Raw genomic sequence first — 20,788 nt, 5'->3', positions numbered from 1 at the left:
TTTTGAACTATGGTGTTGGAGAATACTCTTGAGCATCCCTTGGATGCTCAAAGATGCCAGCAAAGAGATCCAACTAGTCCATCCTAAAGGAAATCAGTCCTGAATATTCATTGGAAGGACTGAAGCTGAAATGCCAATTCTTGGCCACCTGATGCAAAGAACTGACTCATTAGAAAAGACCCTGATTCTGGGAATGTTTGAAGGCAGAAGGAGAAGGGGATGACAGAGGATGAGATTGTCAGATGGCATCACCGACTCAATGGACATGAGTTTGAGTCAACTCCAGGAGCTGGTGATGGACAGGGAGGCCTGGAGTGCTGCAGTCCATGGGGTCGCAAAGAGTCAGACGTGACTGAACTGAACTGAACTGAATAGAATCTTTTGAAAAGCAAATGATCTAAACAATAATGTATCAAACATATAAATTATTTCTGTGAAGGTAACTTTTTGTTCCTTGTTTAAGAATAGTTCTCTACCATAAGATTTTGAAGATATTTTATTTCCATTATATATTATTATAAATATATTTATTGCTATTATAAATGTGTATAATTATATTATCATGCACTTTTGAGTTATCAAAGTTTTAAAATTGTATACATATTTAAGCACCTTCTTTTCTCTCTTTTCCTCTTTGTGTCTTTAACCTTCCATCTAAAATCATTTTCCTTTGCCTAAAGAAATGCCTTCAGAATTAACCTTAAGACAAGTTATTAGACATGTATTTTCTTACTATTTTTTGAAAGCATATTTATTTTAATTTGTATGTGTGTGTATAAAATTCTAAGATTGATTTTACTTTGTTTCATCACTTATAAAATATAATCCTAGTAGCTTCTTGTTCCTATTTGCACTCATGGTATCAGTTACCTAACTCTCCTTACTGCAAAGTCAATCTGTATTTTTTCATCTACTTAATTTTTAGATTTGTCATTTATTTTCTTCAATTTCACTACTGTCTATGTGTGGATTATTCTAGTGTTACATTTGCTTTGCTTGACATTTGATGATCGTAAACCTACAGATTAGATTCTCGATATTTAGAGAAATCTCTTAGCTACTATTTCTTCAAATACTGCTTCTACCCAATTACCTTTGTTTCTTCCTTCTGGGTTTCACATAAACCTGTTTTGTGTATATCTCAAATTTTGATTTTCTGCTTTTAATTCTGTAATATTTCTTTTAGGCTCTTTGTCAGTTTATGACATATTTTTTTATTACGGGTATAATCTGTTCTTAATGACATCAATTTAAGTCTTAATTTCAGGTTTTTTTTTTCTGGGGTTGGCCAAAAACTTCATTTTGTTTTTCCATAAGCTGGCTCTAGTAGCACTTTGTCTTTTTAACTTCATTCAAAGCAATTTTGTTTGATTGTATTGTGACAATTATCATATCAATGTACATTCAGTTCAGTTCAGTCGCTCAGTTGTGTCTGACTCTTTGCGACCCCATGGACTGTAGCACGCCAAGCCTCCCTGTCCATAGCTAACTCCTGAATTTACTCAAACTCACATCCATTGGTGATGCCATCCAAACATCTCATCTTCTGTCGTCCCCTCTCCTCCCACCTTCAATATTTCCCATTATCAGGGTCTTTTCTAATGAGTCAGTTCTTCACATCAGGTGGACAAAGTATTGGAGTTTCAGCTTCAGTATCAGTACTTTAAATGAATATTCAGGACTGATTTCCTTTAGAATTGACTGGCTGGATCTCCTTGCAGTCCAAGGGACTCTTAAGAGTCTTCTCCAACACCACAGTTCAAAAACATCATTTCTTTGGTGCTCAGCTTTCTTTATAATCCAACTCTCACATCCATATATGACTACTAGAAAAACCATAGCTTTGACTAGATGGACATTTGCTGCAAAGTAATGTCTCTGCTTTTTAATATGCTGTCTAGTTTGGTCATAATTTTTCTCCCAAGGAACAAGCGTCTTTTAATTTCATGGCTGCAGTCACCATCTGCAGTGATTCTGGAGCCCCAAAAAATAAAGTCTGTAACTGTACTTTAAAGTTTATCAAAACTGGTAGATTTTTGTGTAGCCATTTTAATATTGAAGATGAAAGAAATAAATCCAACATTGTCGGCATATTATGCTTTATTATTTCAAGAAAGGTAAAAATGCAATTGAAATGCTAAAAGGAAAATTATGCAGTGTATGAGAAGGTGCTGTTACTGATCGGATATGTCAAAAGTGGCTTCAGAAGTTTCATGCTGGAGATTTATCCCTGGAGGATGCTCCATGGTTGGGTAGGTCAGAGGAAGTTTATAGTGATCAGATAAAGACATTAATTGAGAACAAACAGTATACCATGTGGGAAATAGCCAACATACTCAAAATATCCACATCACGTGCCGAAAATAATATGTACCAGCTTGGTTATGTTTATCATTTTGATGTTTAGTTTCCAAATATGTTCAGCAAAACAGCCTTCTTGTCCATATGAAAACATCCTGTCTTTTAAACAAACTGTAATGGGTGATGAAAAGTGGATACTGTACCATAATGTGGAATGGAAGTGATCATGGGGCAAGCAAAATTAACCACCAACAACCACACCAAAGGCCAGCTTCACTCAAATAAACCGATGCTGTGTATATGGTGGGATTGAAACGGAGTCCTCTATTATAATCTCCTTCTGAAAAATCAAGTGATTAGTTCCAACAAGTACTTTTCTCAGTTAGACCAACTAAAAACAGCACTTGCTGAAAAATATAGTCAACAGAAAACATAATCTTCCATCAGGATAATGCAAGACTGCATATTTCTTTGTTGACCAGGCAAAAACTGTTACAGCTCCCCTGGAAGTTCTGATTCATCCACCATATTCACAAGACTTTGAACCTTTAGATTTCCGTTTATTTTGGTCTTTACAAAATTCTCTCAGAAAAAAGGAATTCAGTTCTCTGGAATTCAATTCCTTTGTCACCAATGCAATATTTTCTACTTATATAATTTATATTTGGCTCTTTAATCAACTTATAATGTTTGTAGATTATATATTTAAGTTATTTTTTAGAATTTCTAAGTTGATTTTGCTTTCATAAACCTAAATTTTACAAACTTGATGTGTTTGTTACTGTTGTTATTTTATTTATCCTTATTCTCATAACTTGTTGTTCAGTTACTAAGTCATGTCTGACTCTTCGTGACCCCACTAACTGCAGCATGCCAGGCTTCCCTGTTCTTCACTATCTTCCAGAGTTTGCTCTGACTCATGTCCATTGAGTCAGTGATGCTATCCAACCATTTCATCCTTGGTCATCCCCTTCTCCTCTTTCCCTCAATCTTTCCCAACATCAGGGTCTTTCCAATGAGTCAGATCTTCACTTCAGGTGGCTGAAGTACTGGAGTTTCAGCTTCAGCCTCAGTCCTTCCAATGAATATTTAGGATTGATTTCCTTTACGATTGACTGGTTTGATCTTGCTGTTCATTTTCATAATTATTCTCATAATGCTGTAGTCTTTTTTGTGTGTGTGCCATATGATCCTTCATGGTTTACTGGATATTTTATTTAAAATTTTTACAATAATAGATAAACTAGAATGATGTTATCTTAATATGGAGAGGAAGACTGTTTTATGAAACACCTAGACAAAAGTAGTCTGCAATTCACACATTCACTAGTAGAGTGAGACACTTTAAACTCTTGTCACAGAGGCAGATGTTACGTATCCCATCTATTCCATGCCTCTGGCTATGAGAAGCCACATAAGGCATTTAGGCTGCTCTGTCACCTTCTTATGGTAGAAAAATTCCCAAAGCAATGTGACACTATTCAGGACATAGGCTGGGAAATTTCTCAATGTCTTATTTCTTTCCTAGTTAAGAATGAGAGAAAAAATTATCTCTCACATATATTCTTTAAAATGTATTATGTGTGTTTAATTCACGGAGAAGGCAATGGCACCCCACTCCAGTACTCTTGCCTGGAGAATCCCATGGACAGAGGAGCCTGCTAGACTGCAGTCCATGGGGTCGCTGAGAGTCAGACACAGCTGAGCGACTTCACTTTCACTTTCCACTTTCATGCATTGGAGAAGGAAATGGCAACCCACTCCAGTGTTCTTGCCTGGAGAATCCCAGGGACGGGGGAGCCTGATGGGCTGCTGTCTATGGGGTCGCACAGAGTTGGACACGACTGAAGCGACTTAGCAGCAGCAGAAGTGTTTAATTCAGGGTTATTTATTTGTTGCTGTTTTATTTCTTTAGTGGAAGAGTTTGTCCAAATTTTCTAATACATTGCTATTGAAGAAGTTTCTAATTCTTTTCTTAAATTCATTTTGTTTTGTTTTTAATAATACAGATTGTGATATAAGTATATAATAGCTTATAGATAATCAGTTAGCATAAACTCAACATTTTTTCATAATAAGTTAATGCATATGTTGACATGTCTAACTTAGATCAGACTTAACATTTATTTGGAAATCACTTATTTCTTAATAGACAATGCCACAATAATTTCCCAGTTAAATAGCTTGTCATTGACTATGGTTTTCTTACTATGAAAATAATTAATTCATTCCTTCTATACTTCTTAAATGTCTTTTATTGTGTTTTTTTTTACATTATTATCTGCTTTTAATTAATAATTCCTATTAGTGGAAGAGAGAAGGGAAAATACATGTTATTTGAAAATATCACTGATAAAATATCTTCTAGGTATCATTCCTACAGTAGAAATTATAAGCATGATCAGCTCAACAAATTATGAGACTAATATTTAAATCAATTAAGATATTCAACATAAGTATATCCTTAGGAACTTGAAAAGATGTAGGTGTTAAGAAGAACAGAATTCTGTTTATGATAAATTATGATACACAGAATCAATTTTCAGTTACTAAAATGATCTTCTTTTATAAACTGGTGTTTCACAAATATTCAAAATATTTTCTTTCATTTCTATACTACTTGAAATTTACATAATATTTTTACCATAGTTCTTATTGCTATTCCTATCGACTAGTTGTTATTGGAATAAAGTGGTTAAAGTTGTATTCAACTACTCTTGTCTGTCCAACTTCAGGTTCTGCTAGAGGAGAATTCAACTTTTCATTCCTTCGAAAACAAACACTCTATACTCCTCTAAGTCAAATTGTGAAAGTATAAAAAGAGATACACAGAAAAACTATTTTATTGCCTCTTAGCCTTTCCAAGTAAGAAAACAAAAGAAGCTGATCTGGAAATGGCATCAATAGTCTTCATAATATGCGATCAAAGGAAACACCACAACTAGACTCTGGTTTCTTCTTTGAATGCTTCAGACAGCTTCCGATAAGGGGCCAAGCTCATAGGTCAAGAAAAAGTACTGACGTGATTCAAAAAGCTCAGTAATATCTATTATATCTAACCTATGTACTTTTACCTTTGGTCAGGACACTAAATGACTTGTTGTCATGTGATGCCTGATTTTAAACAAGACCTTCCAATGTGCATCATTGGAGCTAAAGAGATAGAGTACTAAAATGAAAGATGCTGCACTGCACAGAGCAGTTGCTCACCTGTACATAACTAGCAGAAGATATTTGTGGACAGAATGCAAAAAAAATGTTATCATTGATGTATATCTACAAAGTTGTATATTAATTGTAACTGATATAGAATTAAATTTTCAACATTTTTTCTTTGAAATTCTTATTTCTAAACTAACAACTGTGATCAGTAACATACACACAAACACTCAGATACAATCAATCTCACCTCTTTAAACTGACTCACATAATTAGTTTTGTAACTATTGTTTCAGGTTGTGAATGTATTTCTAGGTATAAGCATTATTTCTCTATGAAATATATGAATGTGACATATTTTATAAACCTTTTACTTACCATGAAAGCATGTTGAAAGACCTTAGAATATAAGAATAACAATATTTAACATTTGTGATTTTTTGAGACTAAATCTTAGTCTGGTAATAACTAAGAGAAAGATGATTAATGATGAACATGTAAATTTTGTAAATAAAATAAATCTTACAGCTGAATTTTCTTAAGGAAAGCACTACTTGATTTTGAAGAATAACTTGTAAACATAATTATATTTGTGCATGTAGCTCTATATAATTATTAAGGAAAAGGTGAAATGTGTAGCATGAAACCTGTAGGGAAAAAGGTCTAAAGTTTTTTTAATATACATATTAGTTAATAGCACATATTACTGAAATAATTTTAAAAATCAATTAAAAACATAATCTCCAAATTAACATAAAAGTTTTTGCTGTGCATGTTAATATTCCCTGGGTGAATAGTAATTCTTAATTCTAATTAGGCAAGCTCTCAAAAAATTACATTTTAAAAGGATGTCCTACATAATGTTATGCCAAATCTCAGCATTTATTTTAAAATATTCATGTTATCTAATTAGCATTGTAATATATAACTACAAAAAGCACAACTATTTGACTGGCCTAAGACCTAATACCAGATGCAAAACTTTAGTGAAGGTATTTCAAGGTGACTCAGTACCAACTCTATTATTAAATGTCAGAATAGCCAATGTTAACATGCTGTTTTCAGAATCAGATGTCTCATTATCTTGTACATGATTTTATGAGGAACAAGAAACTGAAATTCAGGAATGCTAATGAAAATTATTAATAATTCTTATGTGGTACCCTACATTATGTTATTACTTTTATAGTTTTCTGTCTTCCCTTTAAGTTTGGAATATAAATAAAAAGACATAAAGATATCCTATCTGCAAATATCGAAAATGTCATGTGTCTAATTAGTGAAATATATTTTCTTTTAGAGATTTTATATAATTATATATCTATAGAGAAGTACAACAGAGTGAATATTAGAGAAAAGATAATTGAACATATTCCCTGTGGTCTTATTACTCAGTGAACATTGAAATAAAATGTGAATATGGATAAATGTCATTAAGGAACATTAAATTGTCAGTACAAATGACTGGCCAAGACACTTGTTCCTCATTGCTTTCATTTCATTCAGTGATGTAATGAACAAAAGAATAAATTCGATTGAGTCTCTTCTGATAGGGTTTTTCAATTTCAAAAGATTGCCTACCCCATTCTTTTACAACACAAAATAATGAGGGCTTAAATAACTATGACTTTCAGGTTTAAAGACAAGATCTTATATAACAGCACTTAACAAGTGCATGTAGGGGACAATATGTTAAATACTGGCCTTCTGAGACAAAGATATGTGCTATTTTTGATGTTACAATTTTTAATAGTACCAAACATTCAAAGAACTGTTTGTTGAATACGCTCTGTGTGCTAAGTCACTTCTGTCCTGTCTGACTCTCTGTGACCCCATGGACTGTAGCCCTCAAGGCTTCTCTGTCCATGGGATTCTCCAGGCAAGGTACTGGAATGGGTTGCCATTTCCTCCTCCAGGGAATCTTCCTGACCCAGAGATAAAACCCACATCTCTTGTGTCTCCTGCATTGGCAGTCAGGCTCTTTCTATAAAAGTCATTTGATTACCATTTACCTTCCTCCTTAAGAGGTAGACAGGATTCAGAGAGAAAGAAAAAGTTCAAGTGGTGAAAAGGAAGGGAAGAGACAGCACTGATTGTACCTGATAATATTGATTGCAAATTAAAAGCCACCACTTTTGACAGTCAACTCCCCCATCATAAAAAAAAATCATCAACAGCAACAAAGGAAAAAAAAGACAATTATAGTCTCTCCACTTCCACAGAAATTTCAGTGAGAATAGTGATTTTGCTCTTTCTTTCCTGAAAGAGACTGAGCAAAATCAAAATGCATGACTCCATCATAGCATAGAAATGATAGTGTGCCGGATGAATGTCATTCGAAAACTAAAGGGCAATTGTTATATGGATAAAGACAGGTGGGATTATCCCAGGCATTTCTCCTGATAATAGGTGATGCTGGGAATGACACAATTCATTCCCAACATTGGTAAGAATTGTCTGGAATCAGGACAGGAAAGCAGATTCATATTCAAATTATATTTCCTGCTATAGCATTATAATTAGAAATATGTTCTATGGTTATTTAAAATATATGTAAATTTGATGAATAAGGAAATGGCTTTACTGTACTCACACTGTGTGATAGAGGCAGCTGACAGAATTTTAGGAAATTGTTGTTTGGTTGGTGAACTTCAGTTTTCCCTCCTTCAACTTCCCAAATAAATCTTACTCCTTTAGAGTCAATTTATGTTTCCCAGCATAATGATGCATTTTATCCATTCAGCTATGCTAGTGTTCTCTGAAGCCAGCCAGCAATGATCTCACCTCACCCACAATATAAATCTATCAGTGAATAAACAACATCATTTTTATTTCAATGCCAGTGACACACTACATGTCGATTTGGCAGTTAAATAATTTATCTCTCTTCTGGGTGCAATCTGCCAGGCTTATTATAACTCTACTCCTGATATTCATTTCATGTTTAATAGTTCTGTGCCTCATGAGGATGCCTGTCAATCAATGAAACTGAAATGTCATTCTGACCTTTTATTGGAAACAATTTACTCTTTTTCTCATTTCATCACAAGCTTTTCTCCATTTTATACAATTTAAAAGCTTTAATTAGTTGTATTCAGAAACTTTACACTAATTAACTTTACAAAACTACATGCTCCTCAACATTCCTGACACTTTATCTTTTCAGAGGTTATCCAGTTGAGTCTGCCTGAAGATCAGAAACTAAGCGTCACAGCAGCAACGGTGGGGCAGAGTACTGTTCTGAGCTGTGCCATTCAGGGAGCACTGAGACCCCCCATCATTTGGAAGAGGAACAATATTATTCTGAACAACTTAGATTTAGAAGACATCAATGTGAGTACATCAACAGAGGTTGTGTATAATTTGTGTATCTTGTGTGATATAGTCTAGACCTTGTGAAGTCTGAGGAGCTTAATGAAATCAGATATTACAATTGAATAGAATTATTACACTGCCATATCCATTCTACTGTCTGGAAGGCATTTATGGAATATTTAATTGTATCCAAATCACTTGTTTAAGCATGGTAAGCACAGTATATACCACTGTGTTGGTGAAATTGCCTCAACTTAAATCATAAAGTTCTGGGTCTAGGAATTTCTGTAATTACCAACAACTAATCAAATGGTAACCCACTCCAGTACTCTTGCCTGGAAAATCCCATGGATGAAGGAGCCTGGCGAGCTACAGTCCATGGGGTCGCAAAGAGTCGGACATGACTGAGCGACTACACTTGCACTTTTCTTTCAGTCTTTATATACTAGCTATTAGAGTTGCAACAGCATGTAGCTTACGAAGTGTTAAGTGGGTAAAGGCAGTTTTAGCTTCAAATACTTCATAATGTATTAGAACAACACATATTAATAAAATAAATAAATGGCTTATTTCCTGGAATGAAGGAATATATTTCATCACTGTTTATACCTAGAGATTCAGAATCTAAATTCAATAGGGTACAGCCCCAGTTGTGAGACAAAACCAAAACAACCACAGGAAATTAATTTCTTCCTTCTATGTTGTCTGTTGAAAATGAGCATGAAGAAGTGACCATCATCTTAGATGATGGAAAGAAGTGAAAATTGTATGTTATGGGATGTCCGCAGAAATAAGTTGAGCCAATCCTTTTCCTTAGTGATGTATTTGTGTATAAATTTTAGTTACTTTTTTACTCTTGCTTAAGAGAGCCATCACCTATCCACTTATTCTTTGCTACTTCATAAAGAATCCCTAAATCATAGGTGCAAAATATTCAGTCATATTTGTTACATTTTACTAATATTCTTGTTAAATGTCTTTGAAAGTTTCAAAAGAGAAATGCCTCCAATTTTATAATTTTTTATTTTGATAAAAATTTTCTAACTTTGCTTATATCTGGGAAATTTCCTCATGTTATATGGAGAATAATGTTTAATTCGCAAAGATGCTAAGACATTTTGTGCCATAATCTCAGGACCATTCAAAATTTTTTAAGAGGCATGGCCTTAGACAAAATCATCTCAGGTTTGTGTTATGGGTTATTGGGTTTGCTTTTTTTTTTTTTTAACTGAGGTAAAATGGTATATAATATTTTATTTGTTTCAAACATAAACCATAAAGCAATCAATCTTTGAACACATTATAAAGCGATTACCATAATAAGTCTAGTTACCATCCATCATCATATAATTGACCCCCTTCATTCATTTCCCCAACTCTTTTATCCTTTCCAATCTGGTAACTGCCCATCTGTCCTCTGTATATACAAGTTCTGTGCTGTATGTTTGCTTTGTTTTTATATGCCATATATAAGTGAAATTGTCTGATTTATTTCATTTAGCATAATACCCTTTGGTCTGCTATAGAAAATGACATTTACTTCTTTTTATTTGACTGAGTAGTATTTGCTGTGTGTATATTTGTGTGTGTGTGTGTGAGAGGAAGAGAGAGAGAAAAAGAGCTCTCCTCAGTTGCATCCAACTCTTTGTGACCCCATGGACCACAACCCACCAGGCTCCTCTGACCATGGTATTTTCTGGCAAGAATATTGGAGTCGGTTGCCATACCCTCCTCCAGTGTATTGTACTGACTCAGGGATTGAACTCGTGTCCCCTGCTTCTCAGGTGTATTTTTAAACTGCTAAGCCATTGGACGGAAGCACTCAGCAGGTAAAAAATCTGCCTGCAATGCAGGAGACACAGGAGATATGCATTCAATCCCTGGGTCAGGACGATTGCCTAGTGGAGGAAATGACAACTCACTCAAGTATTCTTGCCTAAAAGATCCCATGGAGAGAGGAGCCTGTAGGGCTACAGTCCATCAAGTCACAAATAACTGAACAGAACTGAGCAACTGAGCACAAACACACAGAAATATATGTGCATCACATCGTTATCCATTCATCCATGGATAGGCAGTAATTTGCTTCCATATATTAATTGTTGTAAATAATGCTGTATTAAACATAGAAACACATATATCTTTTTGAATTAGTGTGTTCATGTTCTTGGGCTAAGTACACAGAAGTGGAATACCTGGATTATATGGTAGATTTATTTTTAATTTTATTAGTAATCTCCATACTGTTTTCCATTATGGCTGTACCAACTGACATTTCTACCAACAGTGTACAAGGTTTCCCTTTTCTCCACATCCTCTCTAGCGCTTGTAGTTTTGATAACTGTCATTCTAACAGGTGTGAGGTGATATCTTACTGTGGTTTTGATTTGCATTTCTCTAATAGTGATGTTGAACATCTTTTTATGTGGCTGTTGTCAATCTGAATTTCTTCTTAGGAAAAATATCTATTTGGATTCTCTACCTATGTTCTTGATTGGATTGTTGGCTGTTTTGCTATTGAGGTATTTGAGGTATTGATATGTTTTGGATATTAACTCCTTACCAAGCATGTGGTTTGCAAATATTTTCTCCCATTCAGTAGGTTTTTTTTTTGTTGTTTTTTGTTTTTTATCCTTTGCTGTCCAGAAGCATTTTATTTAATGCACTCTACTTGCTTGTTTTTGCTTTGGTTGCCATTGTTTTTTTGTCTAAGAGCCCAAAAGTCCACAAGAAGTGTGATATCCAGGAGCTTTGCTGTTGTTGTTCAGTTACTCAGTTGTGTCTGTAACCCCATGGACTGCAGCATGCCAGGCATCCCTTTCCTTCACTATATCCAGGAGTTTGCTCAAATACAAGGAGCTTAGCACCTATGTTTCCTTCTAGAAGATTTTATGGTTTCAGGTATCACATACAAGTCTTTAATCCATTTTGCATTTATTTTTATGTATGGTGTAAGATAGTGGTCCAATTTCAATCTTTTGCGTATGGCTGTCCAATCTTCCCAACACAATTTATTTAAGGGACTGTTCTTCCCCATTGCATATTCTTGGCTTCTTTATTATTAATGTTATTATCTGTGAGTTTATTTCTGGGTTCTTTTTTCTTTTCCATTGATATATGTATCTGTTTCCATGGAAGACCATATTCTTTTTATTACTATAGGTTTTTAGTGTTGTTTGTAATCAGGAAGCATGATGCCTCCAGCTTTGTTTTGCTATTCATTTTGATATATGGCAAAACCAATACAATATTGTAAAGTTAAAAAATAAAATTAAATTAAATTTAAAAAAAAGAGTGATTACACTATTCAAGGTCTTTATGATTCCAAAGAAATTTTATAATAATTTGTTCTGTTTTTTTCAAAGAATTTATTCATTTCTTTTAGGTTGTCAATTTGTTAGTGTATAATTATATATAGTCCGAGAAGGCAATGGCACCCCACTCCAGTACTCTTGCCTGGAAAATCCCATGGACGGAGGAGCCTGGTAGGCTGCGGTCCATGGGGTCGCTAAGAGTCTGATACAACTGAGGGACTTCACTTTCACTTTTCACTTTCATGCATTGGAGAAGGAAATGGCAACCCACTCCAGTGTTCTTGCCTGGAGAATTCCAGGGACAGGAGAGCCTGGTGGGCTGCCGTCTATGGGGTCGCACAGAGTCGGACAATTATATATAGTAGTATTTTATGATCCTATGCGTTTCTCTCGTATCAGTTGTAACAATCTCTTCATTTTTAAATTTATTTATTTATTAATTGAAGGATAATTGTTTTACATAATTTTGTTCTTTTCTATCAAACCTCAACATGAATCAGCCATAGGTATACATATATCTTCTCCCTCTCAAAACTCCTCCTGTCTCACTCCCCTTCCCACCATGCTAGATTGATACAGAGCCCCTGTCTGAGTTTCCTGCAATATACAGCAAATTCCAGTTGGCAATCTATTTTACATATGGTAATTCAGCTATGACCTAGATCAAAGACCTTATGATTATACAGTGGAAGTGACAAACAGATTCAAGGGATTAGAACTGATACAGTGCCTGAAGAACTATGGATGGAGGTTCCTGACATTGTACAGGACACAGTGATCCAGACCATGCCCAAGAAAGAGAAATGCAAAAAGGCAAAACGGTTGTCTGAGGAGGTCTTACAAATAGCTGAGAAAAAAAGAGAAGTGAAAGGCAAAAGAGAAAAGGAAAAGTATAGCCATTTGAATGCAGAGTTCCAGAGAACAGCAAGGAGCGATAAGAAAGCATTCCCCAGCGATCAATGCAAAGAAATAGAGGAAAACAATAGAATGGGAAAGACTAGAGATCTCTTCAAGAAAATTAGTGATACCAAGGGAATATTTCATGCAAAGATGGGCACAATAAAGGACAGAAATTGTATGGACCTAACAGAAGCAAAAGACATTAAGAAGAGGTGGCAAGAATAAACAGAAGAACTATAAAAAAAGATCTTAATGACCCAGATATCCACAATGGTGTGATCATTCACCTACAGCCAGGCATCCTGGAAAGTGAAGTTAAATGGGCCATACGAAGCTCACTACAAACAAAGCTAGAGGAGGTGACAGAATTCACCTGTCACCTGAAAAAGTTGAGCTATTTCAAATTCTGAAAGGTGATGCTGTGAAAGTGCTGCACTAAATATGCCAGCAAATTTGGAAAACTCAGCAGTGGCCACAGGACTGGAAAAGGTCAGATTTCATTACAATCCCAAAAAAGGGCAATGCCAAAAAATGTTCAAACTACCACAAAAGTGCACTCATCTCACACTAGCAAAGTAATGCTCACAATTGTGCAAGCTAGGCTTCAACAGTATGTGAACTGTGAACTTCCAGATGTTCAGGTTGGATTTAGAAAAGGCAGAGGAACCAGATATCAAATTGCCAACATCCGTTCAGTCATAGAAAAAGCAAGAGAATTCAAAAAAAAAAAACAAAAACATCTACTTCTGCTTTATTGACTATGCCAAAGCCTTTGACTGTGTGGATCACAACAAACTGTGGAAAATTCTTCCAGAGATGTGAATACCAGGCTACCTTAACTGCCTCTTGAGAAATCTGTATGCAGGTCAAGAAACAACAGTTAGTAACAGACATGCAATGACAGACTGGTTCCAAATTTGGAAAGGAATATGTCAAGGCTGTACACTGTCACCCTGCTTATTTAACTTTTATACAGAGTACATCACATGAAATGCCAAGCTGGATGAAGCACAAGCTGGAATCAAGATTGCTAGGAGAAATATCAATAACCTCAGATACCCAGAAGACACCACCCTTATGGTAGAAAGTTAAGAGGTACTTAAAGACTCTTGATGAAAGTGAAAGAGGAGAGTGAAAAAGCTGGCTTAAAACTCAACATTCACAAAACTAATTTCTTGGCATCCAGTCCCATCACTTCATGGCAAATAGATGGGGAAACAATGGAAACAGTGACAGACTATTTTCTTGGGCTTCAAAATCACTGCAGATGGTGACTGCAGCCATGAAATTAAAAGATGCTTGCTCCTTGGAAGAAAAGCTGTGACCAACCTAGACAGCATATTAAATAGCAGAGACATAACTTTGCCAACAAAGGTCCATCTAGTTAAAGGTATGTTTTTTCCAGTAGTCATGTATGGATGTGAGAGTTGGACTATAAAGAACAATGAGCACTGAAGAATTGATGCTTTTGAACTGTGGTGTTGGAGAAGACTTGAGAGTTCCTTGGACTACAAGAAGATCAAACCAGTCAATTCTAAAGGAAATCAGTCCTGAATATTCACTGGAAGGACTGATGCTGAAGCTGAAACTCCAATACTTTGGCCACCTGATGCGAAAAACTGACTCATTGGAAAATACCCTGATTCTGGGAAAGATTAAAGGTAGAAGGAAAAGGGGGCAGCAGAGAATGAGATGCTTTGATGGCATCACTGACTTGATGGACATGAGTCTGAGCAAGCTCCAGGAGTTGGCGATGTACAGGGAAGCCTGGGGTGCAGCAGTCCATTGGATCACCAAGGTGACACATGACTGAGTAACTGAACTGAAATGAATGTAAGTTTCCATGTTACTCCATACATCTCAGCCTCTCCTCTGCTCTCCCCATGTCTGTAAGTCTGTTTTCTATGTTTGTTTTCCATTGTGCCCTACAAATAAATTCTTTGGTACCATTTTTATAGATTCTGTATATATGCCTTAGTATACAATATTTATCTTTCTCTTTCTGATATACTTCAGTCTGTATAATAGGCTCTATGTTCTTCCACCTCATTAGAACTGATTCAAGTGTGTTCCTTTTTATGGCTGAGTAATATTTCATTGTATATGCATACCACTACTTATTTATCCATTCATTTGTCTATGGGCATTTAGGTTGCTTACATATTCTAGCTATCATACATAGAGCTGCAATTAATATTGGGGTACAAGTGTCTTTTTTAGTTTTGGCTTCCTTAGGGTTATATGCCTAGGAATGGGATTGCTGGTTCATATGGTGGTTTAATTCCTAGTTTTTTAAGGCAACTTCATTCTATTTTCTATAGTGGCTGTATCAATTTTCATTCCCACAAACAGTGCAAGTGGGTTCCCTTTTCTCCACACCCTCTCCAGCATTTATTGTTTGTAGATGTTTTGATGATGGCCATTCTGACTGCTGTGAGGTGATGCCTCATTGCAGTTTTGATTTGCATTTCTCTAACAATGAGTGATATTGAGCATCGTTTCATGTGTTTGTTAGTCATCTGTATGTCTTCCTTGGAGAAATATATGTTTATGTCTTTTTCCCACTTTTTGATTAGTTTTTTTTTTTTTTTTCTGGTATGAATTGTTTAAACTGTATATCTTGGAAATTAATCCTTTGTCAACTGTTTCATTTACTATCATTTTCTCCCATTCTGAGGGTTGTCTTTTCACCTTGCTAATAGTTTCCTTTGCTGTGTAAAAGTTTTTAAGTTTAAGCAGATACTACTTGTTTATTTTTGTTTTTATTTCCATTACTCTAGGAGGTGGGACATAGAGGATCTTACTTTGATCATGTCATCAAGTTTTCTCCCTAAGTTTTCCTCTAAGAGTTTTATAGTTTCTGGTCTTACATTTAGGTCTTTAACCCATTTTGAGAGTACCTTTGCGTATGGTGTTAGAAGTGTTCTAATTTCGTTCTTTTACATGTAGCTGTCTAGCTTTCCCAGCGCCACTTACTGAAGATGTTGTCTTTGCCCCACTGTATATTCTTGCCTCCTTTGTCAAAATTAAGGTACCCACAGGTGCATGGGTTTATTTCTGATCTTCTGTCTTGTTCCATTGGTCAATATTTCTGTTTTTGTGCCAGTATTATACAGTCTTGATGACTGTAGCTTTGTAATATAACCTGGAGTAAGGAAAGTTGATTCCTCCAGCTCCATTCTTCTTTCTCAAGTCTAGTCTGGCTATTTAGGATCTTTTGTATTTCTATATGAATTGTGACTTTTTTTTTCATTTCTTATTTTATTTATTTGAGATGTTTTTCTTTATTTTTCCTTAGGTGAAAATGTGGATTTTATCTGCCCCATCCCCCTGCAAAAAAAAACAGTCTTTAGTTTAATTTCTATTGTTTTATTTGTAGTGTCTATGTTATTTATTTCTGCTCTGGTATTTATTATTTCTTTCTTTCTAATAACTTTGGATTTGTTTTTCATGTTTTTCTCAATTCCTTTACTTTTAAGAATGGATTGTTGATTTCCAATTGTTCTTATTTCTTGAGGAAGGCCTAAATTACTATGAATTTCTCTCTTAGAACTGATTTTCCTACATTTCATAAATTTTGGAGCACTGTTTTTCTACTTTAATTTGTCTCTGGGAACTCTTGATTTCTCTTTGATTTCTCTCAGTATTATGTTGTTTAACGTTACATTGCTAACTTTTTTAGCTTTCTTCTTGTAATTGATTTCTAGTTTTATAGTATTGTGGTCAGAAAAAAAATGCCAAATTGATTTCAGTCTACTTCAATTTATTGAGGCCTTTTTTTCTGGCTTAATATGTGATCTAACCTAGAGGAAATTCCACGTGCACTTGAAAATATGTATTCTGCTGATTTTGAATTGATTGTTTCATATATATATATATATATATTTAAAGGTCAACTGGTATATTTTTAAGTCCAATTTTTAAAATTGATTTGTCTGGATAGTTTGCCCATTGATGTTAATGAGGTATTAAAGCTCCCTACTACTATTTTGGTGCTGTCAATTTCTCCCTTTAGGTCTTTTAATATTTGCTTTATATATGTAGGTGCTTATTTGTTGAGTGACTGTGTATTTACAAGTTGGATTATATATATATGTCATTCCTATCAGCTTGACCCCTTTATCATAATGCATTATTTTTCTTTGTCTTTTATAGTTTTTGTTTTAAAGTCTGTTTTGTTTGATATGAGTATAGCTATACCAGCTTTCCTTTTGTTTTCATTTGCACAGGATGTTTTTTTCTATTCTTTCACTTTCAGTCTGTGTGTAACTTTAGACCAGAAATGAATCTCATAACCTAACTTTGCTAAAGAGAGTATTCTTGGTTAGATATTTTTGTTTGTTTTTTGTACTTTCAGCACTTTGAATAAATCATTCTACTTCCTTCTGGCCTGCAAAGTTTCTGTTAAGAAACTAGCTGATAGGTTTAAGGGGATTTACTTTGGAATTTACTTGTATGTAAAAGGTAGTTTTTTGTTTCTTTCTGTTTGTTCCTTTTGCCTTTTTTTTTTTTTTTTTGCTACTTTTAAAACTCTCTCCTTTCTTTATCTTTTAACATTTCAATTACAAGGTGCTTGGTGTGGATCTTTTTGAGTTCATCTTTTTTAGAACTTTTTTGTGCTGCCTGGATCTGAATGTGTTTTCTTCTCCAGGTTAAAGAAGATTTCAGCCACTATTTCTTGAAATGTATTCTTCTGGGACCCGTCTAATCTGAATGATATCCTCTAATCCATAGATCTCTTAAGCTATTTTTATTTTTTTAGTTATTATTAGTTTTATTATTTTTTTTTTAGTTGCTCTCTTTGGGTGAGTTCCACTGTTCTGGTTTTTAGGTCGCTGATTAATTCTTTGCTTCATCAAGACTGCTTTTGAACTTTTCTAGTGTATTTTTAGTTCAGTTCTTATAGTCTTCAGCTCTGTGACTTCTTTTTTATACTTCCCTATATTTTTTTATGTCTCTGTTGAACTTCTCACTGTGTTCACCCACTGTTATGCATGTTCAGAGACAATTGCTTTAACTCTTTATCAGGTAAATTAAATCTATATTTTTACGTTTTTTTTCTCCCTTACTGTTTTACCTTATTCTTCTGTTTGTAACATTTTCCTTTATGTCCTTATTTTCTTGTTTCTCTATGTTTCTTTATGTTTTTCTTGTTTCTCTATGTTCTCTGAGTTTCTTTCCATGTATTAGGTGAAACATCTATCTCTCATAGTCTTAAAGGTAGGCATTGTCATTTTTCAATCTTGCCTTAGTACTGCTTGATTCTAGAATCTTCCTGATTGCCTAAGCAGTCCATTGTATTCTTGATAGCTTCCAGTTGTTGAGACCATACCAAACCTTGTTAGTGTTACTGATAAAGAGACATTTGTAAACACCAAGGTTTAGGCTAATTGGAAGCCAGATCCACAAGCAGGAGCTTTTAAAAATGCAAATATATACATTCCTGTGAACTGCCTTCATTACCCTTGCTAGCCTCAGATCAGGTGATTTGAAAATGTATCCTTGGATACAGTTGCAAAAACCAGGGTTCCAGATGAGTGTATAATGTCCTTTCTGAGAAGTACCAGTGAGCTGTAGCAAGGCCAAAAGAGAGCATGAAGATGGCATTTACTGAGAACTCTTTGCAGCCTCTAGGCATATTGTAAATCTGAAGCTGATGTTCAGGCTGATCATCCAGGACAAATAAAGAAGCCTTTGTCACAAAAAGTTTGAGGGTGTCTGTGTTGTATCCTGGGAGTGGTAGCTTACCAAGAACTTTCTTTCCAATTATTTCAAACCTATAGGGTCAAGAAATACAGACCCCCTTGGCCACTTAAGCCCAGTGCTCAAGGAGTGTCCCCTGTATGGTATGAATGTATGCTTGCCAACTTATGTGGGGCCGCAGAGTTGCGGTGAGCTTGCCAGCTTCAGCAGGTTCATAAGAGGGTTTGTGGACGGAGCAAAGTCATCAACTTCAACAGGACTATGAAATCAGGGAGGAGCAGAGCTGGAGCAGCCTACTGCCTGCAGCAGGGCCACATGAGGCTCATGGGAGAGGTGAGATCACTGCTTTCAGTGAGGCTTTGGGAGAGTATGTGGATAGGGTAAGCCAGCTAGCACTAGCAAGGTAGAGGGGTCACAGAAGCTGGTGCTCCCCGGTCCTGGCTCTTCCAAGGTGGAGTATGAGAGCAAAAATAGCTCCTATCAGTGCTTCTATGCCAAGAGAAAGCCTCAAATGACTCCTAAGATTAGCTAGTAAATCTCCTTCACTTGGGGTCTAGGCATTTTTCAAATTGGTGCTTTTACAGTGGGTCTTGGTGTCAATGAGTCTACACATAAGCCCTTTGAAAGCAGACTCTCCATTCCTCACAGGCTTTTGGGTATCCTGAATGTAAGCCCCACTGATTTTCAAAGCCTGACTTTTGGAGATTCATATTTCCAGTGCAAGTTCTCAGGTTAGGGTTGCCTGAGGTGGGACTGAACTCCTAGCTCCTCAGAGTGAAGTCTGTAATTGTGGACTTCCTCCTGCTAGGGTCTTGCTGCACTGGGTATAAAGTTTATTGAGAGTCTGTGTCTCTGCATCTTCTACCATATCAATGTGATCCCTTCTTGCAGAGAAGCTGTTAGCTAGATCACAGCTCTTTCTCTGAGGGAGTTGATCAATCTATAGTTGTAGAATTGGTATGTAGGTGGAATGAGGTAAGTTCTATGCCACAATCTTAAACCACTCTCTGCATTTTTTGTTTTATTTTCTATCTTCATCCTTACTATCAAGCTTAATACAATTATTTTAAAGAAGCTAATATATTCAATGTACTTCAGTTTGGATACCTCCAAATAAGATCATTTGAATTGTTTCAAGAATAAGGACATGGAAACAACCTAGATGTCCATCAGCAGATGAATGGATAAGAAAGCAGTGGTACATATACACAATGGAGTATTACTCAGCCATTAAAAAGAATACATTTGAATCAGTTCTAATGAGGTGGATGAAACTGGAGCCTATCATACAGAGTGAAGTAAACCAGAAAGAAAAACACCAATACAGTACACTAATGCATATATATGGAATTTAGAAAGATGGTAACGATAACCCTGTATACGAGACAGCAAAAGAGACACATATGTATAGAACAGTCTTTTGGACTCTATGGGGGAGGGGATGATTTGGGAGAATGGCATTGAAACATGTATAACATCAAATAAGAAATGAATCGCCAGTCCAGGTTCAATGCAGGATACAGGAAGCTTGGGGCTGGTGCACTGGGATGACCCAGAGGGATGGTATGGGGAGGGAGGTGGGAGAGGGGTTCAAGATTGGGAACACATGTACACCCGTGGAAGATTCATGTTGATGTATGGCAAAACCAATACAATATTGTAAAGTAATTAGCCTCTATTTATTAATTAAAATAAATAAATTTAAATTAAAAAAAAGAATAAGGGAAGTATGCTATGAGTGATATTCATGGAGTTATAATATGTGGACAACATGCAAAAGTAGACACATTCTTGTGCATGGACCTTATAAATTACTTTGCTTACTTTCTTATTCTTGACTATTATAGAATCTAGAAATTTCCAGAGAAAAAATGATTACAGGTAACTTAGAGCTCTCAAATAATGTAAATATTAGATGATTCTGGCATCAATAAATTGCATTTATTAGATGAAATTATTTTGGGCATATTTCACACAGTATAAAAATATTGAGAACTTAAAAAATTCCAGTATTTACAAAGTTTCGATTTCATATCAAGCCATATTTAGTTAAGTTGAACAAACATTCATAATCTATAGTGTACACAAAACTACCA

The 20,788-nt window shown here is 35.3% G+C and overlaps 1 protein-coding gene across 4 annotated transcripts in view; it reads left to right on the top strand.

Annotated features, from left to right (window-relative positions):
• FSTL5 (follistatin like 5) overlaps nucleotides 1-20,788 on the top strand; it is a 930,680-nt gene that overhangs the window by 611,474 nt on the left and 298,418 nt on the right. For all 4 annotated transcript variants that reach the window (XM_027567276.1, XM_027567275.1, XM_027567274.1 and 1 more), the window contains exon 7: nucleotides 8,627-8,793. In XM_027567276.1, the coding sequence (XP_027423077.1) occupies nucleotides 8,627-8,793 (167 nt within the window). The remainder of the gene's footprint in view (nucleotides 1-8,626; nucleotides 8,794-20,788) is intronic.

This window comes from Bos indicus x Bos taurus, chromosome 17 (assembly GCF_003369695.1).
Source record: "Bos indicus x Bos taurus breed Angus x Brahman F1 hybrid chromosome 17, Bos_hybrid_MaternalHap_v2.0, whole genome shotgun sequence".
Taxonomy (NCBI): Eukaryota; Metazoa; Chordata; class Mammalia; order Artiodactyla; family Bovidae; genus Bos; species Bos indicus x Bos taurus.
Note: the sequence above shows the minus strand (reverse complement) of the source record. Positions and strands in the feature narration are given on the sequence as shown.